Raw genomic sequence first — 13,907 nt, 5'->3', positions numbered from 1 at the left:
GCGTATGTATCAAAAGATGGCCTAGTCGGCCATCACTGCAAAGAGAGGCCCATTGGACTTGCAAACTTTATATGCCCCAGTACAGGGGAACCCCAGGGCCAAAAAGGGGGAGTGGGTGGGTAGGGGATTGGGATGGAAATACCTAATAAAAAAAAAAAAAGAAAGAAAATATGTAATTGGGGCTGGCTTTCAGGTTCAGAGGTTTAGTCCATTATCATCATGGCAGGAGCATGGCAGCATCCAGACAGGCATAGTGCAGGAGGAGCTGAGAGTCCTACATCTTCACCTGAAGGCTGTTAGCAGAATACTCATTTCCAGGCAGCTAGGATGAGGGTCTTAAAGCCCACACCCAGTGACACACCTACTCCAACAGGGCCTTACCTTCTAACAGGGCTACTCCCTGGGCTGAGTATATACACACCATCACATTGCACTCCCTGGGCTGAGTGTATACAAACCATCACAACCACTATTTGTGTTGTTTTCACTTGCTACTAGCAGTAATAATTTTTGAGTCATTGTATATTTATGGAGGTATATGTGCAGGGGAGAGCCCTGAAGTCATTCCCTCAGAGGGTAAGCACACGGTTTACTGCCAATCCCCCCTTCTTTGGGGCACTGTTTTACCACTTTGCCTTCCCACGCATAATAAAGAAAACCTTTTGCTTTCAGTTTCTAAGATTTATGCTTGCAAACAATTTCCTCCTCAAAAGGCTAAAACATTAATATTTTTATTGTTATTTCTGGACCCAAAGATGTAATTATAATCTTGAAATTTACTATTTATATCTCTGATAGGAGCACAATTTTCCTTATTAAACTTCTACGAATATGAATATGATTATCTGATCCTTCAGCTCTGCTTTGGAGTACAGCAAGCAACACATTGGTTCCATCTTCCAGATGGGAACACTGAGAGGAAGCACAGCTTACTCATCATCTCATAGCCAGCCAGGGCTCTGTTACACCACTGATGCTCCTAGTAGATGTGAAGCTGCATTCTCTTTAACTTGCAGGTCTAGTCTACCAGTTTAACATATATCCCTGTAGCTTGCCACATAAAAAAATTTAGTGATACAGACAGCTATATTTACTTCATGAATAGCAGAAATAAATATATTACTGAGTTAGGCTCATGTGTTTAGTTTATTTTAGATAAATTGTTTGGGTTTAATTTAAGAACTTTATAGACTATCCAAATCTAGTAACAAAGTTATCCCTGCAGAAAATAGGTCATATTTTAATTTAAATTTATTTTACATTAAATTTAACTCAATTATATAAATACAAGTGGCAAGTCAAATATGAAATATTATTTTTTATACATAAAAATACTTATTTTCTAAGGTTTTATAATAGGTTTTATAAAGTGAAAACAACCAAAAATATAACTCCAAGACTGGGTCACTGTTCAAAGGCTAAACAACAGCTCTTTCACATTCCCCAGAAAGGTAAGACAAAGTTCTGTTCATATAGAAAACTATCTAACCTACTGTTGTAATGATACTGACTCGTCCCCGTCAAACAGCAACATATCTACCTACCAAGTGAGCTTTATAGAAATATGAGCAGGTGACATTCATCAGCATTGTCCTCAAAAGAAGTCACGAGATGAGTGAGCATAAGCATGAGCCCTAATTTTGTCTCATTTTCAGAATGGAGACTACTCAACACAGAGCGCAATCTGTATGCTAAAGATGTCATTTAGTTTTGAACTTGAAAAATAAAGACATTCGACCCACATGTAATAGGTACTCTCTTTATTCTTTTTTTTTTGGAAACACTGACCTGTATACTCATCAAAAACTTAACACCACATCTTTACATTATTAAATCTTTGTTTTGATCTATTAGTATTCACCAAAGTGCCACTTTATAAACCCGCACAGTGAATAGCCAAGGCTGGAGGTGGCCATCTGCAGCTTTAGAGTCTGCCTTTGAGTCAATGAAAAGAGCTTTGTGTTCTCATTGCCAAGGTTGATTCTTGTGGTCATTAGGCATTCCCCTCAGATCGCATCAATGAAGCCGTACTCGCTTACGCCCATGTGTTAAATTCTCTTCTCCTCATGGTTTCCTTTGCCGTTCTACTCAAGAATGACTACTGGATCTTAGCCACATTCTTCTCACAGATGTGTTAAAAAAGAGCTCCAGAAAGTCTTCCTAAAACCCATATGTGTATCTGGTCAGTCCTCTGTCTTGGGGTCACCTCACATTGTGGTGTGATTATACAGAGATTCATTCTTGTTCTTGAACTGCGCCTCTCCCATACTCTGGGAAAGATTAGGCCCTCTGAGAGTCAGGAGTGGAGAACTTGGAAGGCGGATGTGAAAATGCATAACTCAATTTAGAAGGAAGATTACCTTAAGGAAGATATTTGAAAATATTAAATGTTATTTGTTATTCTTACATGTTTTATAAATAATAAGAGGAAGAGAAATCACATCTGGTTTATGATGCTTCCAGGATATTTCACATGAAAGAGTAAAATGTCACAATATTCTATGAACTATTAATAGTTTGTATAACTACCAAAAATCATAAAAATTTAAGATTATTAAGTTATAAAATATCATTTGAATTTTAAATTTAAATCTTAAATTTCACTTTCTAGCTGTTCCATAGAAACATCTGATTAATCAACATACAGATGTCTTTGTTATACTTTACTTAGGTGAAGAACAGATGGAAAAATCTGCTTCTGTCGAGTTTAAGAACCCATAACAACTAGAGACTGAGAGGTACCTGGCTTAGTGGTTAAGAATCTACACCAATGTAAGAAAGAAAAAAATATAATTCAGCTGGTATTCTATCCAGTATCACTAGAGATTATTTTCTTTTTGAATGCACGGGATCAAGAATGAAGTTTAAGTATATAATGTTTTTATAATTGCACCATCAAGGTTATGCTGAAGCAAGCAAAGATTTTTTTTAATGGATTTATTGGGAAAATCTCTGTCCCAGAAGGAAGCAGTAGTCAACTATACAATCTTAGAATGTGAATTAAATTTAAACTTCTCCATCAGTCCAACGGAATTCCTGTGGAAATAAATTATCAGTGACAGTTTAGGTATATCAGATTTTCAATGAGGCTTTAGTATAGGCAAACTAAGTTGTGAGTTATGTAAAGTTGTATTCATTCTCTACGTGAATAATACCAATTTATATAATTCTACTATACTAATTTTACACTAATAAGCCAATTTCTATATTTAAGGCAAAGGGGGAGTTCTAAGAGGTTTAGCAAATGTAAGTATAATGATTCATTATGCCAAGCACATTTCATACAACACACCATCCAAACAGCAACGATGAAGAAGAAAAACTCAGTTTCTACACTAGATCCACACCCTTTACCAGAGAGTCATTTCATTAGGCGATCACTTTCTGGAAAACTGACAACATTTAACATATTCTTTCTGTTAGCTATTAAACCATGTTTAAGAGAGATTTAATTTTAAAGAAGTATACAGGAGCAGTGCCGGCTGTTTACATTAAACTGTGGAAGGCGTTCTGACTGCATCTAAGAGCAGAATGAAGGAAAAGGATGCTAGGTAGAACTCACATTTACATGTAACTTACATTAATATCAAAGCCACATTTGACCCTGGATATAGAAACTCCTGTTATATTTTTCTGTCTATCAATTTTAGTCAAATGTACCTGGTTACTTAAGTAGATTGTGTAATTGTCCTGGGTGACGAGGTTTGCCTCTGGCTTTGTTAATCACTGTGGTACTAGGATCAACGAGAGAAGAAGAAAGCACGAGTGTGCGCGTGTGGCCCTCTCAGCCCCCCAGGCTTCTGCTGCTTTTCCTTCTCTTCCTCTCCATTGGGAGTTACTGAAACAAGTTCATCTGTCTTAGTCTGCAGAAACGTATATTAACTCAACTGGAGGAGACATTTCTGTATACTGAAACACAGCTTCTGAAATGAAGAGGCTGCCACATGCCACACAGAGTGACATCATTTAGTTTTCAGTTCCTGCTTTCATTCCTGTTTCTGCCCTCTCTGGGGACTAATTCTTACGGGGCTGTCTTAGGCGGGGCAGGATAGCGTCTTGGATTCAGTGAGCTCCTTTCTCACTTTCACTTCTATTGGACTATGGTTCTGGGTCAGGAGCCAATCCTAACAAGACCACATTAATCCGCACATACTACAGAGGCGAGAGCCAGAGAATTAAAATTATGTTCCTTCCTGGTAAAGTGAGGAATTCCCTAAAGGTTAAGCTTTGGCCCAAATTCCTTAAAAAACAAATGAGTGCAATTAACCATCCATAGAGAACTGTATCTCTTTCTGCACACAGTGAATGTAGACCTAAAAAACCTTACTTTAGGTACTTGAGGGATAGATAAATAAATACTGGAATTTTTACAGAGAACAAGATTTATACTTTTGGTAAGTTAAATATATACTCAGTTAATTTAAAAATCGCAGCTCACAAATTCAGAATCTTCCATTGTACGAAACCACGGCATGTGTCTAAGATAGAGACAGCATATTTGGATGCTCAGCATCTTACAGTGACTCAGGAGTGATCTGAACACATCTTCTGCATGCAAATGACAGCAGAGCTGGGCTTTGTGAGCCACAGAGTTAGAAGGTGCAGATCCGGGGGAGCATTTGAGAGAGTATCACGGAGGATGCATCTCTCCAGGAAAGTTGTGTCAAACATGAGGTACATTTGAAGGCCTCCATTTAAGACTAATGCCTTCTATTCTGTTATCTGAACTCATGTATCCAAGGCAACTCTGAACATTGTTTTAAGGATTAATTCACTCTGTACGGTGAGTTGAGAATTTGTCAAAGTTATTCTGTGATTCAATTCACAAGCATTCCTGGGAATAATACATGTCTAATGCTACTGGGAAATTAGTATGGTCCCACCAAGAATTTATAAGAAAAAAACAGATAAAGTTGACAAGGAAACACCATATTGAAGAGACTGTGAAATTTAAAAAAAAAAAAATGTTCACAGATAGTTTTCACATTAATCTACTTAAACATATTTTTGCATAACTGTTTTTCTTTATGGTCAAAATTCAGTTCTGGAGCAAGTAACAAACTGAACCGTCTAGTGGACGCTTCTGACAAAAACAGTAGGCCTTTTAAGTTGAGAAAATGTGGAGATGCTCGGCTCCCCTTCCCAGAAGCAGAGCCATCTATCCCATTTTATAATTCAACCTGCAAACAGATTAAGCAGCTGAGTCTCTGGAAAGCATGTTTGCTCTATGCTAAGGACCCTTGTGTGACACTATGGTGACTCCCCTGACACTTTGAAGGGGATTGCACACAGCTCTTACTCATCAGCAGGGAAACTAGGCTGAGAATTCACAATCCCTTTGTAGCATCAACTTCTTCATAGAAATCAGTATTTGGCTAAGAGGCAGGAAAGACTCTGTTGGCTTTCTATGTTTTCTTTTCTTCTTCCTGTCAATATCACTCAAAAAAAAAAAAGGCAGTATGCTGTTTTCAAAGACAACTTTAAAAATCTATCAAGTGAAGTGTTTTATCATTATCTCTGATATTTCGAAACGCTATAAAATTTAAATGAGAAGAAATCATGTAATTTTTAAGCAACTGATTTTTTTTAAAAGAAAAGGATGAACAGAAGGTTCTAAAGAGCTGAGAAAACTTTTCTTGAAAATACATGCAAATGTTTTTTTTTTGAAAAAAGTTGTTACATCCATTCATCTGATTTATTCACCATATAGTAACAGTCCATGGGGGAATTTGAATAATATTGCTGTAAATCTGGCTTATAGGACAGATGATAATATGATATGGTAATGATAAAGAAAGTGATTTGAATGTAAAACACTGACCTCTGAGAGACTCACCTGACTACCATGATGGTCAACACTTTTAAGTTCATAAAGCTTTAGCAGGCTAAGTTGAACAAAGTTATTTTTTAAAAATTCTTTTTAAATTTTGCTTAGGGTCACAAGAAGTGTATGTCTACAGATAGAAAATAAAATGTTGTATATAACATCAATGAGTCACAAATGCTCATGATCATAAAAGAATCATTTACTGGAACGGTGTCTATTTTCTCTTTAGTAAACAGAGGTTGGAAGTGGTCCATTAAAGGACATTTTTATTACAAAATTTCTGTGCTCTTAACCCATTTAGTTCTCTATATCTCTCCACAGCTTCTGTGTACAAAACCTATCAAAAACCATCTAAAGGCAAAAAAATCATTGGTATTCATCAATTCTACACATGTTTTATAATAGAAGTACATGTATTCAGCAAAATTCAAAGAAACACAGCAGGCTGTAACCTCTCCCAATGGCTTTTCATTTTTGAAATTTTTGTTTTTAAAAAATATTTATGTTTATTTTTGTGTATATTATCTGTGTGTGTATGCCACACCCATTCAGGTAACTGCCAAGTTCAGGAAAGGGTGTCAGATCGAATGGAGCTAGAGTTACAGGTGGTTTTGAGCAGCCCAACATGGGTGCTGGGATCTAAACTCGGGTCCTCGCCAAGAGCATCAAACGCTCTTAAGCACTGAGCTATTTACCTGCCTTTGAAATATTAGATTTTATGACAACTGGGCCAAGAACTATTTTTGGACAATGAGGTCTAACATTCATTGACTTTAATTGTGTAAGTATTTGTAAGTCAAATTAAACATGATAATTCTATACAACTTTTCTTCCAGAAATATTCTAAGCTTCAAAAATGTCAGAAAATATTAAATTTTTATAGCCCAATAAAAATAAAATTTAAACTTTAACTTCTACCATTAACAATATTATATATCTCTTCAGTATTATTTAAGATGTGTTTTAAATGAAATTAAAATTAATAGAAGTTTAATTTGGTTGGTTAGCACAAGGATTATAATCTGGCCATCAGATCCCAGCACCTTGGGGAGCTGAAGATGTATGCTGTCCATAAGTGGGCAGAATCACTAGTGCTGGCCCTCCTTTTCTGTAAATGCACTGGATGGGAAAAGACTTTGTACCCAGGGTCTAAATCAGTCAGAGTCCATGTGAATCTGCACTGTGTGCTCCAGACCTGGCCAGAGTGCCTTTATTTCATTGTTCTCACTAGTCAATTGTGTCGCTCTTTTGTTTGTGAACACTTTAGGGACGCCTACTTTACAAATAGCATCTGGCAAGATTTTGGAGATAATGTATGAAGATGGCATCTGTGACTTGGGAAATTTCAGAGGAAACAAAAATTCAAAACTATTGCAACGTGAAAAGGAACGGATTAAGAAAGATTTAAAAGACAATGATAAAAATAGCTGGGGGCTGGGGGGTGGGGTGGTAATGGTTATACACCTTTAATCCCAGCACTAGGGAGGCAGAAGCATGCAGATCTCCAAATTCAAGGTCAGCCTGATCTACAAGGCAAGTTCTAGGACAGCCAGGGCTACACAGAGAAACCCTGTCTCAAAAAAACCCAAAACAACCCAAAATCTAAAAAAACCAAACAACAAAACAAAACTAAAGATTGAATAATGAAAACAATGATGAAATAGAAAACACAAAACTTGTTACTACAGGGATTTTAAAAGGCAGGCTGTACTTCAGAGAGTAACAAAAGTTTCACCTAAAGCAGCAGAAGGCTATCATTTTAGGAAGCTCCCAGAAACATATGTAAAATGTGTGGTCGCAGGAGGAAATGACAGTGGAACAAGGAGGGAGGGCCTGCATCCGGTTTCAGATGCCATGCTAAGTTGTTTGAGGTTGAATCTGTTGGGAGAGAAGGATACCTGAGGAACTCTTAATAGGAAAATAATATTATCTTACGTATGCTTTAGAGCAGCTCACTGTGATGGCAGAAAGGGAGGGGCTATTGCCATGGATCAAGGAATGAGGAGGAGTGGACGTAATCAGGGCAGGGTAGAGGGAATCCGGAGACTTTTAGGCAGTGGTAGAAACTGGAGCCAACAGGAATGCAAAGGATAAAACGGAAAACCAGGGGCAGTGCTGAAGCTGCTCAAGTCCAGCAACTGACATGGGAAACCAAGGAGAGTGGGCAAGACCTGACTGGCAGAAGAGGACACAGTGTTCCTGGGACACGGATGGACCTCCTGAGGGGAGGGGAGCACTGACACACTGACCCGGAAGTTGTTATCTGAGCGGGTGGCACTGGCTGAAGTTATATAAACACATGTGTTTCTGGTGAATTTCAACATTATTTAGGTTTAACGCAGAAATATTTCCCAAAAGGAGTAGAAACAGGTGGAGTAACATCAGGAAAAGAAAATGGAGTTATCCAATCCTGTTCCAATGACATCAGGAAGGAATAGTATGGTATTAAAGATAAAAAGAGTTAAAATGCTACACATAATCTACGAATTGACTGTGTAATGCAGTGCTTACTAATATTAATAAGTCCTATGATAATATTAGATGAGCATATAGCCATATATCCATATTTATGTATTTCTAAGGTTTTAAACATGCATTTGGTACTCAGTAGGTAAGATGCATTGTGTACAGTTTTAGGACTTACATGTTTAAACAATATATAGTCTAGTTAGAAAGACACATAAACATATACATATATACCAATAATGATATCTGGGGCATATTGTTGATAGCAAGATCTTCTAATGTACTTTTAAAAACCCTAAATACTATAATAATAAAGAGACTAGAGAGATTCTTTCTAGGAAGATAAAGACAGCTTTGTAGAAAGATGCAGTTGAATTGGTCTTATTATATTGACAGATATGATGTTATTAATAATGTAGTGTTTTAGAATATTTCTAATAGTCTTATACTCAGTATTTATATGTTATACAAGTTATTCTTTACAAGAGGTCAGCCTGCAAAGCCAGATTTACTGTCTAGCCTGATCTAGGAACTTTTCTTATGGGATAAAAAAATGTGCCTCAAATTTCCTAGGCAATTAGTAGGAAAGCAGGTATTGAAATCCAAAACTATTTGACTTAAGCACTGAACCCATTTTTTCTATGCCCAGTGCTGCAGTGACTCTCATAGAATGAACAATGTTCTCCAGGAGGCTGGCAGGGAGGGCAGAAGGCTCTAAGTAGAGAGGTCAACATTTGCAGAGGCATTTAGTCTTGAAAAGGCAGAGCACTTCTGAGGAAAGAGACAGGCAGTGCAGTAGGGAGAAAGATAACAGGAGGAAATAATATGAAGCATCACTGGTCAACAGCTTTGCATGTCTATTTCACTGAGTTCCTACATTTGTGAGGAAGGCATGTCACTGTGAATATCAGCATGAAGTTTCAAAACAAACTCCAAGTACCTACCTACGCACTGTAGCACTGTAATCCAAAGCCTAACTTTTCAAATTATCATGTTATATTAATCATATATGCACATCTTTATTTTTATCATAATTATTTTTCAGTTATAATATAAGAACATGGTTAATATGTACCATGGACCTTGGAATTAGGAAATTACTTTTAATCTTATAGAGAACAGTTTCAGCCAGTTGCCAACAATGTAATAAAGAGCAGAGGAGTAGGTAGATATTAAAAAATTAAAGATTATTATTGATCATCTACTCAAGAGATTTGGCTGTGAAGAGAGAAGAGACCTCTCTCATTTGATTTTATAAAGTATTTACATACTTTCAAAGAATTACTCCAATGAAAAGTCAGACTGTATAGAGCATACTTAGCCTCTCTTACCAAGTTTTATTTATTGTCTTTTCAGAGGATAACCTCCCTAAAAATTCCAGAGAATGCACAGACTGATGTTCATATAACCACGATGAAGATGGGCACTACCTAATTTGTGGCTAACAAAACAAATAGAAGACGTAAAAGAAAGCTGACAATAGCTCACGTGGGTCTTCTTGGAGACCAGAATGAAAGAGTGGAGAAGCAATTTCAACACTTAACTTTTAAAAATGACATGTACTTAAACCCATCCCCAGATTGGTAGTATTCCACTAAAAAGATTTTGTTTGTGGCTAAATGTGCAAAATAAAGATGATAAAAGTTTGTTTAATAGCTAAAACTACCCAATTTACTAATTTCCCGAGACAACAATCTTTCCACTCCCTGGGATACGAAAGATCTTTCTTTTAAAACACGATAATGCTAACTGGCAAGATAAATATTGACATCGCCAACATTTTTGAAAACTAACTGGTCTCAAGAGACCCTGATTTTAGGGAATTTTAGTCATATAGCAATGAAGTGCTTACATATAAACGTTGACATTTAAAATTATTTGTAGACTGTACTAACAGGAGTAAATCATAACTGTCTAAGTTGTTGTGATTTACAATACAATTTATATGTCACAGCATTTTTAGTTTGTTAATGCACATTGCAAATAACCAGATGTAGTTTCCAAATGAATCTGTACCCAATCTTAAAACAGATAATTCACAGGACTTAATCAAAAGTTTCAAGGTACAGTGGCAGTAAAGAGTCAAGTGTGCAACCCCTGAATTGTTCCAAAATGGCTTTGCCTCCATTCCCCTGAATCTGGACTACAGTTGCAGGGATGTTGGGGAAACCGCTGAGATGACTGACTTCACCTAGGAAGTCAAGGGAGTCACAGTCCTTGGGCATACAACCTAATACTCAAAGTCTGAAAGTAAGAAGATGAAGATGCTGTGTTGGCAACTAGAGGTGATACAGTTTGTGGATGCTGCCGTGCTGCATTAACAAACAAAGGTTAGGACGACACGCCGTATTCCGTAACAAGCTTCTTCAGAAAATGCTGCTACAGTGTTCAAGTTCCATACACTAATAACGGACATCTTTGCTTGGGAAATTGTTAACATTCTGTGCACTGCTGTAAGGATGGACTGATTATGCAGCTTTGTTTAAATTTTAATAAAAATGCAAAGAACTGTCAAAATAAACAAATAAAATTATGCACTCTGAAAGCTGCATTGCATACTTCTAAAGAAAATTAATTTCTGTGTACTGGGTTGAGTGCAGCTAGAGGCCTCAGTGAACAAGGTCACAGGAGACCTCAACTCCAGGACCCTGACAGTGAGGCTCAGTGAGAGCAGCTGCTGGTAACTTGACTGCCCCTCCCCTTTGCAAATAACACTGGGGAAGGATTTAAGCACTGCAGGATCCACGAGCTGATCCAGGGCATTTAGTATATACAACCTGTCCCAAATAATAGAGTAACAATCAGGGCCAAGCAAATAATTTTTCCTATCAAAAAAGGATGTGAAATGTCAGCTTAAAAAGTTCATTTTGGTAACTTTTTCCTGAGAGCGTTAGTAAGTATACAAACAAGAAAAACTATGTGGACTGTTGAGTTTCCCAAGGAAAGTTTTTTTTTTTTTTTTTCCTTTTCTTTTTTCTAACGTTTCATGCCTTTAGGATCAGGGCTGGATCATTTACTTACTTCTGAACCTTTTCGTTGGCTGCCTGGGAGGCCTCCACAGCACACTGAAGCTGTAATTCCATGTGAGAGTGCTCAGTGAGAGCCTGCTGAAGTTGGGTGGCCAGTTCTTCATTCTGTTGTTGAGTGATGGAGACAATGCTCTCTCTGTTTTTTAAGGCTTCTTCATAGGTACTAAGGGCATGGTTAAACTGATCCTTCAGGTTTTCTTCTTGAGATAATGATTTGTGCAAGCTGAGAAAATATAAAAATACAAATATAAATAATGTAGGCTAAAAGTTCAATGATTTGTTTAATAAAAAGATCTTCATGTGAAACCCCTCTTCTAAAAATCAATATAGAATACTTAAATGGGCAAATGTAAATAGCTTTTATAACGTATTATTATAATTGATCATTGTTCTGTAACTCTGCTACTAGGCCAGGAGCAATGCAGACAACTGATTATCTATGCTATCAAAGCACACAGAAAGATGCTGTAAAATGTTAATTTAATTATGTCAGTGTAAATATTACATTCAATTTTCTTTTAAAGGGATAGCACAGAACTGGAAAATAAAGTATTTCTAGGTAAATAAAAAGTATAATAAGCTGACTGCAAAGACGGGAGAGGAGAATGGACGTCAGTCTAGGAGATCTAGGGATTATGGAAGTACTAAGTGAGAGTGGACGAGGTTTTTGCAAATACCCACCAGCCTCACACACAGACCCTTCCACCTGCCACAGTGGAAGGATGAATGATGTAAACTCACCAGTCAGATGATGTGTATCCAGATACCTATTTTTATGGTTAATGAATCTTATGATAAATACATCTATTCATTAAGTGATATGGAGAAAGAGCATATAAATTAAGACGAAATGAATGCAGAAGAAAATGCAGACAAATAGAATCCTAAAATGCTAAAGGTCAGATCTTTGATATGTCATTACACCCACCACCTGAGGTTATTTTGAAATGGCACCAAGCACCTCACTCAATTAAATAAAGACATTTTGAAAATATAAATATTTAATAAGGGAAATTTAAAATCCACATAGGAGATGTTCTTTTTTTATTAAATAAAATCATTCTGGTATATGAATACAAAGGAAATGTCGCCAGAAGTGTTGGAAGTGCAACCACTGAGCTATATAACACAAGTTGATAATATGAATGAAAGCAATATAATTCTTAAAGCCGCAAAAAAGCTAGTTGGAGAACTTCAGTACTGGCTTAATACTAGCCTGATGCTTCATCTAAAACTGTTCAGATGAGAGTGATTATATATTTCTTCTTTTCAAGTTACAGAAAAGCCTCTACAGTGTCCTCAATATGGGGTAGGTATCTCATAGAAACTATGACAGTTAACATATCAAAAGAAATCATTTCAGGATTTAAATTAATCCCCAACAATAGAGAATGGTGCTAAACTCTGGTCAGTTGGTTATCCTGTGTAAAATTAGAATGAAGTGCAGAGAGATATGTGATTGGACCCTTTATATCCCAGCACAGAGGCTACTCATTATTCAGGTTGCCTTCCAAAGATTCCCCTTCCATCAGGATGTTATCCAGCTACAGTCTACAGTATCAAACAGTAGGAATTAGTGATTTTTTTTAAAAAATTACTTTTATTTTTTTACAGTCCAGTTGTTATCCCCCTCTGTGTCCTCCCTTCCACAGTTCCTCATCCCATTCTTCTGCCCCCCTGTCTTCAAGAGGATGTCCCCACCCCAATACTCCCAGAATTCCCTACTCCCTGGGGCCTCAGGTCTCTGGGGACTGCTGGTCTTCCTATGGGGTTGCCCACCTCCTCAGCTTCTTTCAGTCTTTCCCTAATTCAACCACAGGGGTCCCCAGCTTCTGTCCATTGGTTGGGTGTAAGTATCTGGCTCTGTCTCAGTCAGCTGCTTGTTGGGCCTCTGGGAGGACAGCCATGCTAGGATCCTGTCTGTAAGCACATCATAGCATCAGTAATAGTGTGAGACCTTGGAGCCTCCCCTCGAGATGGATCCCAAGTTGGGCCAGTAGCTGGACTGCCTTTAAGTGGCATCACTTAACACCCTGCAGGGGCATCTCATGCACTCTGGGAAAAAAAAAATCCCTAAAAATATCAAATTATATATTTTAACTCACTAAACCTGCAAACCACCTTTTTGAATAGTTTTATTCACTGTCTTTGTTTTATGAGTGAAGAAACTGAAACAGAGAGAGGCAGGTAATTTAAATAATCCCATCACCCCAGTAGTACCCTCCTAGAAGAGGCTGCATTTGAACCCACAGTCCCACTCCTAGCCCCTGTGTTTGAACACTTCGTGCTTGCCACAGCTCTTCACTGTCTGGCTTTTCAACCTTCAACCAGTTTCTTAAACAGAAAGCTTTTCCTGCCCACTGCATTTGCACCACTTTCCCTCGGTGACAAACTCCTACTCACTGGGGAGGTTTCAGTCTAAACTCTGCTTCTGCACACAATCCTTTGAGACTCTCCAAATGTAAATGTTGTATTGTTAGTTCTTTGGTAACTACATCCAACATATAATGTATTCTGGTTACTCTCCCCGTCTCCCCCCACACCTTCTCTTATCTTCCTCTCTTACCAACCTAATTCTCACCTGC

At 37.5% G+C, this 13,907-nt stretch overlaps 1 protein-coding gene across 1 annotated transcript in view; it reads right to left on the bottom strand.

The window, feature by feature from the left end:
* Mipol1 (mirror-image polydactyly 1) overlaps positions 1–13,907 on the bottom strand; it is a 277,375-nt gene that overhangs the window by 25,392 nt on the left and 238,076 nt on the right. The window contains exon 10 of the mRNA XM_021178974.2: positions 11,315–11,545. Within this exon, the coding sequence (XP_021034633.1) occupies positions 11,315–11,545 (231 nt within the window). The remainder of the gene's footprint in view (positions 1–11,314; positions 11,546–13,907) is intronic.

The sequence above is a fragment of the Mus caroli genome, chromosome 12 (assembly GCF_900094665.2).
Source record: "Mus caroli chromosome 12, CAROLI_EIJ_v1.1, whole genome shotgun sequence".
In the NCBI taxonomy this organism is placed as follows: Eukaryota; Metazoa; Chordata; class Mammalia; order Rodentia; family Muridae; genus Mus; species Mus caroli.
The sequence above is the reverse complement of the archived record's forward strand: the minus strand, read 5'-3'. Positions and strand labels throughout refer to the sequence as shown.